The sequence below is a fragment of the Tachysurus vachellii genome, chromosome 6, assembly GCF_030014155.1.
Source record: "Tachysurus vachellii isolate PV-2020 chromosome 6, HZAU_Pvac_v1, whole genome shotgun sequence".
In the NCBI taxonomy this organism is placed as follows: domain Eukaryota; kingdom Metazoa; phylum Chordata; class Actinopteri; order Siluriformes; family Bagridae; genus Tachysurus; species Tachysurus vachellii.
In genome coordinates this window covers 18,648,236-18,667,020 of record NC_083465.1, presented here as the reverse complement: position 1 = coordinate 18,667,020, position 18,785 = coordinate 18,648,236, and the positions used below count along the sequence as shown (strand labels likewise).

General features: G+C 37.6%; 1 protein-coding gene and 3 non-coding genes across 4 annotated transcripts; 2 read left to right on the top strand and 2 right to left on the bottom strand.

Moving 5' to 3' along the window:
- Window positions 1-230: 230 nt before the first annotated feature.
- dtx4b (deltex 4, E3 ubiquitin ligase b) lies at window positions 231-16,649 on the bottom strand. Its single transcript, XM_060872717.1, has 9 exons — window positions 16,176-16,649; window positions 15,778-15,992; window positions 9,170-10,238; window positions 6,085-6,146; window positions 5,735-5,896; window positions 5,465-5,526; window positions 4,845-5,165; window positions 4,681-4,770; window positions 231-3,008 (listed from the first exon to the last, which is right to left on the bottom strand). Coding segments are annotated over exons 1-9 (2,211 nt in total). The 5' UTR covers window positions 16,178-16,649; the 3' UTR covers window positions 231-2,780.
- Window positions 16,650-18,068: 1,419 nt separating this feature from the next.
- trnat-ugu (transfer RNA threonine (anticodon UGU)) lies at window positions 18,069-18,141 on the top strand. Its single transcript has one exon. It is a non-coding gene; the product is annotated as a tRNA-Thr (tRNA).
- Window positions 18,142-18,417: 276 nt separating this feature from the next.
- On the top strand, window positions 18,418-18,490 carry trnak-uuu (transfer RNA lysine (anticodon UUU)). Its single transcript has one exon. It is a non-coding gene; the product is annotated as a tRNA-Lys (tRNA).
- A 209-nt stretch (window positions 18,491-18,699) lies between these two features.
- On the bottom strand, window positions 18,700-18,772 carry trnak-cuu (transfer RNA lysine (anticodon CUU)). Its single transcript has one exon. It is a non-coding gene; the product is annotated as a tRNA-Lys (tRNA).
- Window positions 18,773-18,785: the final 13 nt, after the last annotated feature.

Sequence of the window (18,785 nt, the reverse complement as noted above, 5' to 3'; positions counted from 1 at the left end):
GTACATGTTAACCTGGACCCACGAATGCTTTGAGCCTATTCAACATATTTTGGCCCACACTTCAAATATCCATACATCAAATTCAAGAAGTGACTGTATGCTTATTGCCTAATACAGTCTACCTCTTGACATGTGCCATTGTAATGAGATAATCAATGCTACGTCAACTTTCATTGGTTTGTTATGGCAAAGCAGTGTGTTTATTATAAAGGTGTAATAATAGAAGTCAGTCAACTATTACCCATTCTTTATTTTTTTTTTCATTTAATAACATACCTCAAATTGTTGTATTTACACCCCCTATTACTATATACATATATTTTGTTGTTTTGATCATGTCTTTATCCAAACTTCTGGCAGTCCAGAAAATACAATAAAAAAGGTTAATATCCATTTTGCATACATCTCCAAAAAACAAGACTGAATCATTCAAGACTTCTGTTGTTTTGATGTTAATGAAAAGGAGAAGCTGGCTCAGAAAATATGACATTTTACACAATCAGAGAAATCTACATTTAGGTTCCTTTTCATAAAGAAAAGACATTGACAAATACAGAGGATTTCTGTACATTTTAGAAAGACTGGTGAGTTATGTAACCTAGTACCTTAAGATGTGAAATATTTGAAATGGGAAAAAATAAAGAAATGCAGGCACCAATGCACTAAATATGTACTGGAAAGAAAAGCATGCAGAAAATAAGAAAATTGTACCATAAATTTGGTCAGATCACACAACATACACACATACAAACACAATCAAGCACAAATGCATGCATACAGTTGACACCTGTGCTCACACATGCATTTTTTCACTCTTACAGAGATACAATTATGGCACACACTCAAGTCAAAGACAGAATAGATCAGTTAATGACTGAATACACGAACTGGACAACAGACAGGGAGGGTATCAAAGGCAGTGCAACACAGATTTGAAGACAGACACACAAAAAATCCAAATTCATCTTTTAATCTGAATCACCTCTGAGGCCACACTTGAATTAAATCGCAAAACAGGTCCCACCAATTCAGAGGTGAATCTAGAGAACCGGTTTAAATATGAAATTTAAGGGTGTACAGATTTGCATCTGTCAAAATGCATGCCAATTCAAAAACTATGGAAATTAAGAGTGATTAACAAACCCTTCTCTCATTTTGCTGTTATAACAGCCTCCAGTCTTTTAGGAAAGCTTTTCAGTAGATCTTGGAGCGTGGCTTTAGGGATTTGTGCTCATTCACCCACAGGAGAATTAGGGTGGGTCAAAAAAGGTTTTAAGTGAGGGGGTCTGGTGTGCAGTTGGCGTTCCAATTCATCATAATTGTGTTCAGTGGTGTTAAGGTCGGGATTCTACACAGTCCTCTCAAGTTCTTCTACACCAAGTCTTTATGGATTTTGCTTTAAGAACAGGGGCACCATCATGATAGAACAGATCTGTGTCCTTTGGTTCCAGGGAGGGGAAATCATAATGCTACAGCATACAAAGACATTCTAGACAATTCCAGCTTTTTTGGCAGCAGTTTAGAGAACACACAATGTGTGTGATGGTCAGCTGTCATCAACATGCATCTATTGTTGTTCGTTGCTGCTAAAGTTGCTTGGCCTTCCATTCTTCCCTCATAATGGACTAGGACTCTTCTATTATACAAACATGGAACACAATAAAGTCTTCCAATGTGCTTTATCATATGAAACTTTGTCCTTTAACACTCTATCACTATGAAAAGCCAGGACATTTTAATCATACCCAATACCTTAATGAGGCATTGATATATATATATTTGATATGAAGAAATTAGGGCTACCGAGAATATGTGTAAACCTGGACTGAAAAGGACATTTGATTTTTAAACTCAATACCAACAAAAATCTTTTCAGTCACCTTTAAGTCCACACTAAGCATTCTCTTATACTACAGAAACTACACCGTAGGTGTTTACAACTCTCTGACAGGGTAGTTTGACAGACTCAACACTCAACAGAGCCACACCCATGTATTATTTTCGATGACATTTAAAAAAATAATGCAATACAAAATTATACAAAATAATTTCTAACACATGGAATGGTGTTACATGATAACAGCAATCATGATACAAGTTAAGCACTCAGGTCTCAGGTTAAATAACTCAATCATATGAAATGGTCATAATAAGGAATGTTTTTTTAAAAAAAATATTCTTGAGGGCACAAGGCTTTCCTCTCAACTTCACACAAGTGCACACACACCTTTACTACAGCTCTACCAAAACAGGCACCTAATTTATTACTTTATGAAATTAAAACTACATTCTTTGGCCGTTCTTATTATTATTCTTCTTCTTAGGCTCCCTACCACAAGTTAACCTTCCTGTCCATTTTCAAACCCTCTATCCAGTCTACTTTCTTTTCCTTCTGTTGCTGATCATTTTTCATTTTCTTTCTTACAACACTCTTTTCTAAGATTATTGGTATTAGTGCTGCATATTTATTGATCTGTATCAATCAACAAATTAGAGGGCCACTAATGCCTGATTTAGTCAAACCACAGCCCTCAATCATGTATGTGTAACATTTGGTCCACAACTGAGAAAAGGTCATGTCAGTTCTTAAACGCCCACCACAGTTAATTCAAACACAATCTCCCACTTGAAACACACTTTGTGCCTCAGAAATTTGTTTTTCCCAAAACCCAACAAAAAGGCCTAGGTGTTTAGTTATCCTCCTCATTTATTTCATGTCCACTTTATATAGTTCAGGCCTTTGTTTGAATTCTATACTCTTTCCTTGCCATTTCTGTTCTTCACAGCTGTTGTCCATCTTCCTCGGTCATGCCTTGGGCCTTTAGTTCCTCCAAAACATTGTCCAGGTAGCCGGGGTCAGGGTAGCCATGGCCTGTGAGGTTGGAGCCAAACTCAGTTTTATGGTGGATTTCATTCCAGATAACTGTGTCTGACTCGCCCGTGGTGCTAGATGTACCCACTGAGAAGATCAGCCTCCTGTCCCATGCTACCAATAAAAGTCTCAAAACCTATGTATACAAATGAATAACTTTAGTCGTAACGTACTATTACAGAATGCAGAAGACTGTTGTTACATATAGTGTTAATTTCATCACCTATTTTTAATTTAGTCTTAGTCTTGTGCCAAATGTCCTTGTTAATTTTAGTCATATTTAGTCATTCACATATCTTTTTTTGTTAGTCAAGTTTTAGTCGACTAAAAGTCTTTTTATTTTAGTCTAGTTTTAGTCAAAAAATTGTAGTCTTTTTTAAAACACATTATTACTGAGATTATTACTGATAAACATTTCAGTAAAAAAAGTGTTTCACATATGTTTCACTCGAACTTGACTGCACATCACATTTTTTACTTTATTGATACTGCTTTTAATCGTAATGCAAAGACCGGTCATCGGGACATAAGCTGTCATGTACAATAAAAGATCCTGCTAGGGATGAGCGAGTACAGCATTATCTGTATCTGTATCCGTATCTGTTAACCATATGAATTATCTGTATCCGTATCCGTACTCGGAGTGGGTGGGGCTTGTCTTGAAATGGGCGGGGCTTTAAGCGGTAATAATTAATTTGTAATATTTATAACACTAGCTTACTACCTTTATGTTTTTATGAAATACAGCAAAAATGTGTCAGACACTCAGTGTCTGGTTACTGGTTAGAGACAGCTGAAGGTTTAAAAAAGAAAAAAAATCTCCGACAGGCAGAGACGCAATGCGAGTCGCATTCTACCAAGCAAGCACCACGTCTGAACAAACCCACGTTTACCAGAACTCTACTGGTTAGTAAGTACGTATTATTAATGTTACAACCCAAAGTAAAAAGCTGAAGAAACCCTAAACGTTAACGGAAAAGACCCGCGAACCCGAGTGTCTGAGGGAGAGACAGAGAGCTGTTCTGTGTGTGACTGTGAGTGAGCAGAGCGAGACACAGCAACACAATACATCTGTATGTGTGTAGGGGAGGGGCGCTGTGACTAGCCTATTACAGAACGCTGACACAATCAGCTACCCAATGATGATTTTCATTCAATCCGAGCACAGATATTGACTCGTATTACTCGTATAATACTCGTACTCGGCAGAAGTGCTTTATCCGTACCAGATACTCGTTTCAGAAGAGTATCCGGCTCATCTCTATAGCCTGCGCAGCGACAGGAAATATAATTTAACACAAAAAGCCCGCCTAGACGGTGGACTTGCGCTCAGGATTTAATTATTTTTTTTTTGAGCATCACGTGGACGAATTCTTTCTACGCACACACTAAACAGCGCTAAGCCGCAAACTCGTTCTGAATATTTTAAAGGCGTAACAGCTGATGAAAAAGCAGAGACAATTGTAGACGAAAATGAAGAGAGATTTTATCTTAGTTTTTATTTTATACAGAACATTTTCACCTCATCTTTTTTCGTCAACAATAATGCATGTTAATTTAGTCTTAGTCAGCGTTTTTGGACAGTGGTGCAGTCTTGTCATCGTCTCATCTTAGTCATAAAAAAAAAGGTTGTTGAACATATTTTGTCTCGTTTCGTCTGACGAAATTAACACTAGTTACATAGTCAATTACTATTAACAGCAAAACAAACCAACAAAACATGATACATGTATATACAGTACACACGCACATGCGCTCACACAGGTGCTTGATTGCAACTGTTAACAGAATAAAAAAACCCAAAATACCTTCCTTCCTTTCTCACTGTCTGGAAGGTAGCAGTGGCGTGGAAATCCTCTTGCTGTAAAAGGCTTCCCTGGGTTTGGGTGCTCAGAACCCTTCAACAACAAAAAATAAACATACATATAGCAGAAATATTTTTTTTGTCAAATTGTACATGAATATACGTTACCTGTATGCCAGGTGGTATGTTGTATATTATGCGAATAGATTTGCAGTCGGGGTGTCCAGGGAGCGAGTGAGGAATGACATGGTATTCCATCTTCCCAGGTGGCTGGTTGCCAGTCTTCACACCATAGATCGTCTTGCATGTGGGACATTGCAAGCTGCCATCTTTGTTGCCATTGTTGTACATTGCTACCAGGCACTGTAGATGGTACTGGTGGCCACACTGTGTCAGTCGACCCACTGACTCTGCACGGGATACAGCACCCACACCTGGACCTTTATAACCAGAGGGGCCAGCCAAAGGCTCCATACAGATAGTGCAGTCCTGGGATTGGAATCAGTTAATTTCTTTAATTTATTAATTAAAAGCTATACATCATTGCATTTATACACTCCTGGCCCTCTATTCAAATTTAAGAGGTTCAAGAACACAAACATTTACACAAGGTTAATAACATTATTTCTATCCTCTGTAGTGTGTGATAAAGGTGAAATTATGAGCCCAAATTTGATCAACTCACCCTTCTAAGCAAAATGTGGTAAGGTTTATGTGATTTATTCAAAAGTTCAATACTAGAATACACCAGAAGAGCAAAGAAAGTGTGAGAGAATGATGTGTCATACCTCTTCAGGAGGATTCCTCACTTTCTGTAGGTATCTCTTCACTACCTCCTCTGGAGTCTTGCCTAAGAAGGAGAAAAACTTTGAATATATATTTAGGTAGAAAAATTAACTATTTATATTTTACATTTATATTTTTATATTTATATTTTATATTTATATTTTACACTCATTAAGGATATGAGTCATGAGTCTTAGTGAGTCTTAACACATAAATAATATTAGTTTATAGTTAAATACACAAAGTTTTAATCTGCGTGTATTTGCAGATACCTTTGCGAGCCTGTTTTTTGGTGGTTTTCCGGCAGCAGTGTCCAAGTCCGGGGATTGGCTTGATGTCACTTTTGTTGACAGGAGGTGGATGCAGCACCAGTTTTGGAGGACGAGTCAAACAAACAGGTAGCCCTGCTGCGCTCATCAGAATACCTGTGATTCCTGTAATATATATACACATACATGAGCAGTGTAACTATATATGGTTACACAATGCATTATAATGCAAAATTATGACCATATGCATAATAGAAATTACTAAATAACATCTAATACAGTTACACCAAAGTTTCCAGTCTATATATGTACTCAAATATACTCATAAAAGACACATATTTTTACAGACTTACCTGCTAAAGCTGGATGGATGGGACTGGAACCATTGAGGTTCTTCACTGGCACTGTTGGCACACTGAAGAGCAACCAAAAAATAAAAAAACATTAATTCTGAGTTATACTGTATACAGCATAAATCTCTCACATCCCATGTTGGCTGTACTAGCAGGTTTTGGACAATTAAAGAATAATTTTTTTGAGTGTGGCTGTTCTGTAATACTTTCTGTACTGGCACAGTACTGGTACAGTTGTAATACATTCTTGTGTACTACTTATTGTACAAGTACACATTTCTAGAATTCTGTGTGCATTTTGTGTCTTAAACACAATATTAAAACACTCTTTCTACTATATTCTGCAGATCTCACATTTTTTGCGATGTTCTGGTTTTCTACAGCCCTAATCCATTACTTACCATCTGCTGACTGCCCTGACAACACACAAGCATCACTTCTGCAACAGATTGTATGTCTGTCTCAAACTAATCCAAAAATTAATATAAACACACACACAAGCAAAGAGAGATTGAAAAAATAGCCTTTTACAAAGAATCTCTAAAAGGCCTATCATGGCTCAGACCTAAAAATTAATGTTCAGTATGTAGTATGTAATAGCAGATAAATTAATCACTGAATAAAGGAGAAGATGGTTTTCACAACCTTTGCAGAAAACTATTTGCTAAAATGTGAATCAAACCAAATTACAACTAACAAGATAGTTTGACAAATGAGTGAATAGAGATTGTTATTAAAAAATAAAATACTGTATTTAAATCCATATCAATTCAAAAGAAGCAATTAAGAATCAGTGTTAACAACAGTTAAATACATAATTCTATGTGCTGCTAATGTAATATTCACATATGATCATATAAAAACTTTATAAAGAAATAGCTCTAACAAATAGAGCATTGTTAATAACATCTAAAGAGAAAACCAAACAAAGCCCTGTGGTTAGTTGACATTTAATGTCAGCGTCAGAACGAACCTAACGTGAAGTCATAAGGCTTAACACCAAGGGGTAAATCCAGCCATTTAACAATTGAATCAGGGAAACAAAACTGTTTTGAGAAACAAGCTTGTGTCTCAATATGACAAGATACACTCGCATACTACCTCTCTTTCACATGCATACACACACACAGCTATGCCACAGCACACTGTCAGATAAATTGATCTTTCAGCATTATCATAATCTACATTGATTATATCAATATAAAAACAGCCCTTTACATCAGTTTGGAATTGTTAAGACATTGGCAGCTGTAGTCTTTGACTGTGAGGTTCTAGTTAAGCCTTATTGTTTGCAGAGGTGGGGGAGGACAGAGTACTTTAGAGTCTAATTTTTTCAGTGTGCACACACACACGGACACGCCATACCCATACAATGGGTATAGAATTAATTTTCTACCGTATTAGCCGAGATATCAAAAATTCCTGCCTCAAATTTCTAAGAGAAGATATCTTAATGTTTAAAAGCATATTATAGTTCAATAGATTACCATGTGTGAAGGAAAATGAGGATGCATTAACTTATTAAATTATAAATAAATATCACAACTGCCTGTGTTTTTTAGGTTAGCCTTTGCTTGCTAGTTTGTTCAGATCTGAAGAGTGACCAAGATCAACATCAAACAAATTAGACCACAAGCATGGATTAAAGTTTCCTAAGACTATAGAGAAGTTCTAGACAATTACATTTTACTGGCTTTCCACTAGAATCCAGATTGTTGTTGAACATCTCCTGCCAAAACATGTGTAAACTGCTCAAAGCTTTCCAAAAACTCATAACTCAAAATAGGTGTACTATATAGTACAATGGAATAATGATTGCACTTTCATCCCTTCACATACACATGCACACACTTGATGGAAGCAGCATTGTGTTGCTAATGCTGACTAGGCTTTGCCATGCCAACAAAAGGTTTCCATAGAAACCCTAGAGGAACACACAATGAGAGTGGGGGTGGGGTAAAAGCCTGGGAAGTGGGTGGAGATGAGAGGGAGACACAGAAATGTGGGAAGTGGGCAGACAGAAAGATTCAATCCCCCTCCCAGGCTCTGTTCACAATCCTCTTTTTAGTGTTTTTCCCCTTCGCTTACTTCAGCTTCATTCCATCACTGTTCAAATGCTCAGTTCTGTCCCCAGATGGTCATCAAGCCGCGACATGCTGGATGATTTAACAGTGTGAGAAACACACTCCCCCACACTGCACTGCATAAGTGTGCACATATAAACATGCAGCCTACAAACACTCCCCCAATATTTTTTCCTCTCACACACGCACATGAATAAGGGGTATAGATATTAACATGCAACAAGTCTGTGTACAGACATCCACAAATGTGAAAAGTCATAGTCCATAGAAGTGTCACCTGAACATCATAGGAAAGGGATATGAGACCATAAAATTCTCTTGGTTCTCTAAACTCTAACCAGAGATACCTAAACTAATTGTTAAAGTTTAAAATTTGCACAAGATGACAGCCTGATCTAAAAACAGTAGTTATATATAAAGGTATAACATAATTAAGGATCATGGTGTATTAACCATGCAATCATACATCATAATTAATATGAAGCAGTCACACTGTAACAATGGTGCTTTACAATGCCACTACTCAGCTAAACACAATGAAAAGACACAGGGAGCTGGGGCTAGATTTCAAATTATGCAGAATTAAGCAAAACAACATGTTTTTCTTCAGCAGCAGCAGAAGACCTGTAAGTCATATCTAAAAACCTATTTTCCATGCATTTGTGTTGTTGTAAAGTAATATAAGAACAAATTAAACATATTTCAAACTCTTTAAAAAATAATCATGCCCTCAAATTGAATGAATGACTTACAGAGAAACCCAAGATACATCAGATAGTTTTCTATAATGGCACAAAGCGGTCTGCTAAGTTTAGTAATTAACATTGACACTTTCAACACTGTCAACAGGTGATATTATTGCAAACTGGCAACCAGGACACAAAAAAAAAATTTACTTAATTGTTACATAAATAAAATGCTATTTTGTATCATAGAAAATATTGTGCATTATAAAAAGACAGAGAAAGTATTTTAAGAAAGAGAAAGTAGCCCCTTCTCACCCAGAGGCGATGAGTGCCCGGGATTGTGCCATGGCAATCCTCTGTAGTGCTGGCCGGCTCAGCCCTGCCAGACTGGCACGAGGGGGCAAAGGAGCAGCACATGCTGCAGAACGCTGAGGTGGAACAGCTGTTGATGCTGATGATGAGGATGAACATGACGTGCTGCTTGAGGCCACAGTGATGAGTGTTGCAGTTGGCACTGATAGAGATGTTGTGGTGCTGCTTGGCATGGATAAAGACTGCTGATGGGATGCTGTTGGATGTGGTGGAGGGGGCAACGATGGAGGAGGTGGGCGATTGGATGACAGTGAAAGACTGGCAGTGTTAGAGGTGAGCATGGACAAAGACTGGGCAAAAGCAGCAGCATTCTTGCGATCTTGTGAGAGGGAACGGTTCAAGGACAACCCATGAGGCAGTGTTTGTGAGTATGAATTTGATATGGATGACGTTGTAGCAGAGTATGGAAGTGTCCCTTGACTGGATTTAGGACTGAGTGCTTTTGTGGGGGGCATTCTGCGTCCTAGCGTTTGAGATGCCATGGCATTTGCTTTCACACTCAAGACAAGCATACATTGCTGGCAGGCACAAGGCTGTCCAGGAGAGGAAAGAGATGACATTGAAAGTGTTCCACTAGGGTAGAGCGGACCACCATTTTCACTGGTGCTAGAGCCAGAAACTCCAACTCCCAAAAGTGCTCCAGCTGAACCTCCACCTGCAGTGCCTCCACCACCAGCTGCCCCTCCAGGCCCAGAGCCCCATCCTTGGGTGGCTTTTGGCAATGGCCCAGAGACGAGTGGATAGGCCATGTCTGAGCGTCTCTGGATGCGCCGGCGTCTCTGGGTTTGCTGATTGATCTGAGTCATGCTTTGAAAGTCCACAAGGTAGCAAAAGCCAAGTGGTGCCAAATCCAACCATTGCTGTTGGCGATCCCGTGCTGCCTGCAGGGCGATGCACACCTCCATGTCATATGTTGTCCAAGAACCTGCATCATTCTCCCACTCCCACAGCCAGCCCTGACCTGGTGCTGAACCTGGGTCATAGAAACTTCTGCGTACCGGCCGTAAAGTACCTGTAAGAAGTAGAAACAGATGTCAGATTTTAGTAATTGTAATTATTTTAAATTTAATTAATTAATTCTAAGTAGTACATTCATTACTTTGTTCTATATGTTTAGGTACACACCACTGATGATACTAGATAATTTGGCCATGGAATTTTAATTTAATTAGCAATAAAAAAAGTTTGCTCTCTCTCTCATATATATATATGTATACACACTTTTTTTTTATTGCTAATTATCTATTATCTGACCTTTCTGAATACAACCATACAGACATTTAGCATGATATAAATCTATATAGCTCTCAGACATCAGCTTCTTCCCAAAAATTAATAATTATCAGAACATTATGTTCATAGTTAATATGGTAACTACTTAATATAGTTACACATTATTGAATTGTTCTAAAATATTACTACAGATTAACTACTAAACCACAAAATAGAGTTTTTATCTCAAAGAAGAAAAGAGAGAAACCGGTTTTGGTCTAGTCATGCAAAATTCCAATAACAGGTTGTATGTGAGTATGCACAATAGATCAAACTAGTTCATATTTGCCTAGGACTGAGATTAAGGACCTACAGAATCACAATAAAAAAGTATCCATTAGGCCCACTGAACACTTTATGTATTTTTTTTCTTGCATCAATTAATCAATAAATGATCAGATTAAAACTGCTAGTTAAGATTAAGAACCTGTTATGGTTTCATTCTTTTCAGATGTTTAGGTCTTCAGACTAGACTAGACTCTAATCACTTCCTCCTTTCCCCTTTTGTACCCTATTCTGCAATCTGTGTGTTTGGTAAGATAACCTTATTTTCTTTCATTACCAGATGAATGGGATAGAATTCCCTTGATCCTTATGTGCCTATATCTCTTCCTCCAAATGAGTCAGCAACACTGGGGAAAGGGTGAACCTTGAAAAAGAATGAAAGACCTAGGAGCCTCAACCAGCAGCGTGCTGTTATAGTAAACAAAGCTTTCACACCTGTCTGTGAGCATTTCTCATGCTCAAAAAGGTTGCCATGATGTTTGAAATATTCATTTCACATTTCTCAAAACAGAACAGCTTCACCATGTCAGTAAGCTGATTAAGTACATTCCAGTTCTGAAAGGGACTTAACAGTTTACAAAAAAAGGCAAAAACATCTCATTTTCTATATTCATCCAAAAGAAAATAAAAAAAATTCCTAACATTTAAAAACATATAAAGACACTTCTAAGGTGAATAAGTCAATATTATATACATTTACAAATTCAATTAAATTTGAATGATCTTGATTTAAAAATTGCTAAAAAAAAATTAAGTAATACACTATCATTTTAACATTTTTTTTAAATATGTCCTTTTGAACATCTCATTTCTTATTTTAAATACATTTGTTACTGTTCCTCTTCTCAAAAATGAATTGTAAAATGTACATAGAAGTCACAGTGGTAAAGAACAATAAACAACAGATTCTGTCTAATGCCACCTAAATTAATTATATTACTAACTATTAACTGTAATGACCTATTTAAAAGTCTCTTCAAGGAATCATTTAAAAATAAATAAATAAATAGTACCCCAACCAATAATGCAACTATATCAACAGATGGTCATGTCTGCATTCACATGCCAACCAATATGCCCTAAGTGATAATGGGAGAAAAACTTCATCTGTATATAAGATGCTTTAGTATATCATATAGTGTGACATTAGGTTCAAGATCCCAGGACCTCTGAGGCAAGACAAAGCCTGAAAGCAGGTGTACAGAGACACCCATCTGTTCAATTGTGAAGCGCGCCTTGCTTATGTGACCTCCAGTTCATCTAAGCCACTTCTCACTTGGTGACTGTATGAACCCTTTATCTTACATTCTTGTAATTCAAGCAGTAAAAAATTGTGAATTGCACAGTTAAAAAGTAAGAATCTGAAGAAAAGCACGAAAAAAAAGAGAGCTCTAACAAAGACACAATTTTTACTGAAGGGAAAGAAATATCTGTAATAAAAAGTTACCAATACTCAGAGCAATCAACTTAAGTGAAAAAGTCTGCCAAATTTATAGTACAGTAAATATAGTTTGCTTTTGTTAAGTATATAATAAATGAGTGACAATGCTTGCATAGTCAGACAGTCAACTATTTTGAGGTTTAACTAGCAACTGATTTACACAATCTATTTTAATATATTTTACAAGCAGTCTGTAACAGACCAGTAACTGTATTTTGCTCAAGAAATATAATTGTCATGATATATAAAAGGTCTGCTGGAAATGACGGTCAATAAGACTGTGGCATTTTAAGATTTTTTATAAAAAGAGAGTTACAAAAAGAATTGCATGTTATAGTGAGACTAGCTTGAAATTAGTTTTAAAAAAAGTCCTAATAAATAGAGAGATGCTGGAAGATCAAGAGCTAACAAGCAAATAAAGCAATGATGAGACATCATAAATTTATTGAAATCACTAATAAACAGTACATCATCTTGTGATTTAAAATATTTTTGGCCTGAACAAGCAGTCTGAGTGCTTTTATTCATACTTTTTTAGAATAAATTCAGCAGTTCTCAGTAACATCAGTGTCATCAAGGTATTATGAAAAAATTATACTTCATCCCCAAATAAGTACTACTGTATAAAACAAAAAAAGAAATACTAATTTCTTAGAGGCAGAAACCAATTTTTTATGCAAAATTACTATAAATGCTCACAGGTTCACCAATTTTGCAGTGAAATTAACATTAAACTTAAACAGTTCCCCTCCACCCTTAATTCATTACTCATTGTTCACATTCTGATTCTCTCTTCTATTATTTTCTATTTTCTCTTTTCTATTTGACAATGACTTGTGTGAAACAGTATAATATGGCAAGGAAACCACAAACAAAGGCTTGTATGACTGTAAATAGGGGTGGAGGGTTTAGCTGAGAAGGTATCTAAAGAAGAAATAATCTAACCCAGATCACAAAAATAAATGGGTTAGCAGAAAACCAAATTCTAACTCTCTGCTCTTTTCAAACAGATCACATGAAAGTGATTAGCAATTAGGAAACCTAACCCAGCTTTGCATGTGTCAGTGTGCACATATTCATGCATGAATTTTTCTGTGTGCGCACGCATGATTAATCTCTGGCTTTCATTGGAAAACACGCGGGGCCCAGGGCTGTTGAAACTCTATACAGCCTGTTGCGCAATCAGAAGGAGAAACTTAAAGCCCCTCTGTTTTCTTCTTATGTCCCCATTTCCAAATTATTCCGCTAACCCCCTCTCAGTCCCTGCATAGCACTTCTCCCCCTTCTGTGTCTTTGTCCTCCATTTTTCAACTTGAAAATGGCCCATCTCACAGGACCATGTTTGCAAGAGAAGCTCTCTTAGATTAAACTTCGGTATTTGTGTGTGTTTAGTCCGGTTTTCTAATTTAGCTGAAATTTGGCATGGATCCTGGTTCCAACCAGCTGCATATAATATAAGCTCTATCACAATTGGATCACATCTTTAACCTCTTTGCCAAACGGAGTTAGAGAGATATGTTCCTGCTCTTTCAAAATGACTGAAGTACGTGTGCATGCACATGTCTGTCTGTGTGTGTGTTTCAGTAGTTTCATTGTATTGCTTTTCTGTTGTATTCTTTTCTTCTAGCAGTAATGCAGAAAAAACAGAATAAAATTAAACTTGTTTCGAATGTCTCTGACTCTTTTATTAATAATCTCTCATAAGACACTTAACTCCCTGTGACCTAAAATGAAGACAGAAATGGGTGAAAATTCATATTAATCACTGGTGACAAAAGTTGCTATTTCATGCCTAAATAAATTTTTAATTTCTTTCTTTAAGTGTCACTAAGTCCTGGATAACATTATCAGTGAAGGCACTCTGAAACGAATTCTATGCAAAACATTTCTTCTTATTGTTTTTTTTTTGTATTTATTTTAGGAAACATTATTAATTGATAAACAACTGTGATTAAACTGAATTACTGCGTTTGTGCACACAGAGCCAATTGTTAAAAGATTGCACATTAGTTTTTTGTATCTATAAAAAGACTTAACAGCTAAAGTAATTTGTAGATATTGTAGACATAAAGAAAACATTAGATTATTGCTTCCTACACAGAAAAGTGTCTTCACTCTCTGGACATTACATTCAATGATCGTTCATTTGGGAATGATCAGGATCATAGGACAATTTCTTTCATCTGGGATGGGTTATATCTCTCTTTTGTCTTTAAACAATGTTGTCCTCTGATCACATAATTAGTAGGCTCGCTATGGCTAATCTTTCTGTCTTGATAAATTTCTCCCCTCCTGTTTGCTCTGCAGATTCTGTCCCACGCTCTCCACACACATCTGTTCCTCCAATTCAACAAAGAGAGTGGGTGATGGTTTCTTTTCCAGCTAATGTTTATAGCCTCCCCAACCCCCACTCGAAAGCTGACTTGTGTTCCCTTTCTCTGCCTCTGTGCCTTTCTGTGTCTCCCACAACAAATCCCAACTCAATGCAAAATTGCCCTGCAATATTCCATCATGCAAAAATAGTGTGAACATGTGATAAGGATTCCAATTTAAAAAATCTGTGCTTATATAGTTTGAATTCTTGTTTTTTTTTTTTTTTTACTTTTCATCCGCTTGCATTTTTGTGACTCATTTCATCTGGTCAGATTTCCATCAAGAGCAACAGCTGCTTGAGAAAGACTCCTTCTATAAGGACAAAAATGTAGCTTGAAGAAAAACAGCTGTTTTATGGCATCACATTTTTCATTATCTCTAGCCTGATAGACAAAGGGTCCATTAACTGCTAGACTGTGGTTCAGATATGGACCCAGTGTGCCTTGTGCTTTATCATGCCTTATTATTGCATGCCTAACCATGTACTTGGGGAAAAAAGAAAGAAAGAAAGAAAAAGCAAGTTACGTTTTTAAAATAGGATCTAGTTCATCTTCTGTAGAGCCTTATAAATGTATGTTATTTAAGTAAAGGCAACTCATCAGGCCAGAAATTAGCTATAGGTCTGGATATTAGGTGGGAAATGGTAGAGTTTTCACAAACGTTCATAGATTTTGAATGTTTACTGTTGACTAGCGTTCAGTTTAATGTGAAAACAAAACAAGCATTTCAGAATTGCTTTCCAATTGGGAGATGACTCTTGTCGCCACTCAGCCATGATAGCTTCGTAAGGGATGCTATGTAAACAAGAACCTTTATGAATATGGACTGTAGTAAATTCCTACTGAATAGCACTTTGGCCGAAAATTAAACACAAAATAAACGCGGGTTCACTGCAACTTCTCTGTTATCTGCTATCAACTTGTCATGACTGACACCGTTTACTGGAAAGGGTGTGAACTACAACTATAGTGAACTGTTGCAACACATGACAAAAGAAAAGAGTGTGTTTACGTGGTACGAGGGTTAAAGTGTTTTCAACATTAAAAACCTAACACAAGAAGACATCTTCAACTTTACGAGAGGTGACTTAAAACGTTCAGAGACGAAACCACATCTTTCCAATGATCTCATTAGGAACGATACAGCGTTTAAAAGGCCTTCGTTGAGAGATCTCTCTTACCTGTGTCCTGCCTGAACTGATGCATCGACTGTAGGTCGATGATATAAGGCGCGAGGCGGCTGTCGGCTTGGCCTAACACGACGCTCCCTCCCCGGGATTCGCTTCGGATCACCGTCTCGATGTGATGAGACACAACCGGGCTGTAGGGCCTCCAGCGGCCGTGTTCGTTCAGCCATTCCCATACCACCGCGGCCGAGGCCAGCAACATTATGTCCCTGAAAGCATCAAATGTATCGTAAAACACACTGTTCTGAATTCATGCCACCACACAAACAGCTACATATTCAACACAATTTAACGTTCAGCCAACCGAAATCACTGCCACACACTGTTCGATATGGACCCTGTGTCCTATTAAACGCTTATAGAAATACAAACAATTGAATTTGTTCACTTACATTTACTGAGCTTATGGCGAGAAAGAGCATCTGAGTAAAAATATCCGTCTCATTGTCATGGCGACAGCTCTTTAAGTGTTGACAGTAATAAACAATTAAAACAAGCATCAGATAAACATTTTGTCCAAGTCATTCGTGTATATCCACATTTACACCGGTTTGGGTTTCCTGTTCTTCCATCACAGCAACTAATCGGTAGCGCGGTTGCTTGTATCTGGTAAGTAATTGCGTTGACATTTAGCTCAACCCACTCGGCGCGTCGCTGAACAGAACAGGAGGAAATGCATCGAGGTGAAGCTCCAGCCCTTTTACATTACTGACACGGGAGGAAACGCATCGAGATGAAGCTCCAGCCCTTTTACATTACTGACACGGGAGGAAACGCATCGAGATGAAGCTCCAGCCCTTTTACATTACTGACACAGGAGCTCACAGCCCACCGAGTCCAAACATGTCACCAAACACCAACGGCTCTACATACATCTGCATAAACGCTACCTGCCTTCAGTCCTTCACACACCTAGGCTAAATAAGACAAACCGGTTTAGCTGGTTTTGTTTGTTTTTTTTTTTTTTTTGAGAAACAAAGTCGTTGAAATTGGACTTTCAGAGTATAAAGCGTTTACTCTCGAAGTGTGGGATAAACAACAGATGTGACAGTACTGATTAAGCCATGGACACTTGTATCCTAATTTTACCATTTAGAATAAAACAGCAAGTTTTGGTACCTAATCAGCACCGTACAGTACCTGGAGGAAATATAGGAACAACTTCAGCCAGTCAATAACCCAAACTCAGAATTTAGCTGGGATGGAAGTGTGTGAATGATGGACCATGATACAGTGATGTGTGTGTGTGTGTGTGGTGATAGCACACATACGTCAGGTGCACAATATGAGGAACACCTGCACACTTACACATTCATCCAAGTGTCTAATTAGCCAATCACGTGGCAGCAGCACAATCCATAAAATCATGCAGGTACATGCCAATAGCTTCAGGTAATGTTCACATCAGAGATAAGAATAGGAAAAATGTGATATCAGTGATTTTGACTTTTTCATCTTTGACCAGATGAGCTGGTTTCAGTATTTCTATTGGTGTCTTGGGATTTTCAGATACAGCTGTCTCTAGTGTTTTCACTGTAGTGTGAAATAAAGAAAATCATACATTGGTTAGCAACTTTTTGATGAGAATGTTCAAGGGAGAATGTCCAGACTGGTTCAAGTTGAAAGGCTACAGTAGAGAGAAAACCTCTCTGTATAATTGTGGTGAGTTGAGAAGGTGTTCTACAAAAGTTGGATCCCACGTCTGTCAGCCAAGAATAGAAAGTTCACCAAAATCACCAATAATCACCTAGTCTCAAACTCAAGTTAAAAAGGGAAAGAACGCTATCTTCCTTGACCTGGAATCGAATCCGGATTCTAAAGATGCGAGCTCCGATTTCATAAGGTTTTTGATAATGAACGTTAGGTTATGGTGCATAAAGGAGTTACCTGTAAATCGCTCTGGACAAGGGCGTCTCCAAATGCCGTCAAAGTGAGCACGTGTGGTCAAGCCATATTCTACAGATCCACTGTGTTTCTAACCACGATAAATCAGATGCATAAGATAAATTGAATGGCAGTGAGCATACGGTTGTTTACATGGTTAAGGCTTTAGCCGATGCCTTGATGCCCGATGACGCCTGAGATAGACACAGGTTCCCCGTGACCCGAGGTAGTTCAGATAAGCGGTAGAAAATGAGTGAGTGAGTGAGGCTTTAGCCGTGCACCCCCTTGTGTTCTTTAATTACTATGTCCACTAAATATGTTAGTATTACATTCATTCATAACCGCTAGATGGCACAAATAGCCTATCAAATAGCAGTGAAAATGAGCCGTGGAGCAGGTACGGCTCCATAGCTCAGGGGTTAGAGCACTGGTCTTGTAAACCAGGGGTCGCGAGTTCAAATCTCGCTGGGGCCTGCTCACCTTTCTTTATAAGTCCTAAAATATTTTACATATTTGGCATTCACCCCATATCCAAATATCATCGGTGCTGTGGTTGTTTTAAACGAACGTCTTTAACTGAACGCAACGTTTCTATATTTAAAAACATTGCAGCACTGCTCTTTTAACTCATCTGTCTGATAGTATTTAAATCGTAATGTATCTTATCTATGTGTTTATGTGACGGTATATTGTCATTATTTTATAAATTATTTGTCATTTTTATTTTATTTATTAAATCTGCCATACAGAGCCCGGATAGCTCAGTCGGTAGAGCATCAGACTTTTAATCTGAGGGTCCAGGGTTCAAGTCCCTGTTCGGGCGATACATTTTTCAAGTTACAAGTTTTTAAAAACATCGTAAAAACAAAAGATTTTAAAAATCATTATAACACAATATATGCACAGATAAAACATATATGTCTAAAACATAAGGATTATTTATTTTTTGTAGAAAGTAAGCGCTTACAGAATTACAATAATGCGCTTCCAGAATTACACTTTCTAAAGCGAAAGTACTGAAGAAAACGACATCGCCCAACGTGGGGCTCGAACCCACGACCCTGAGATTAAGAGTCTCATGCTCTACCGACTGAGCTAGCCGGGCTGGTGCAAAAGAA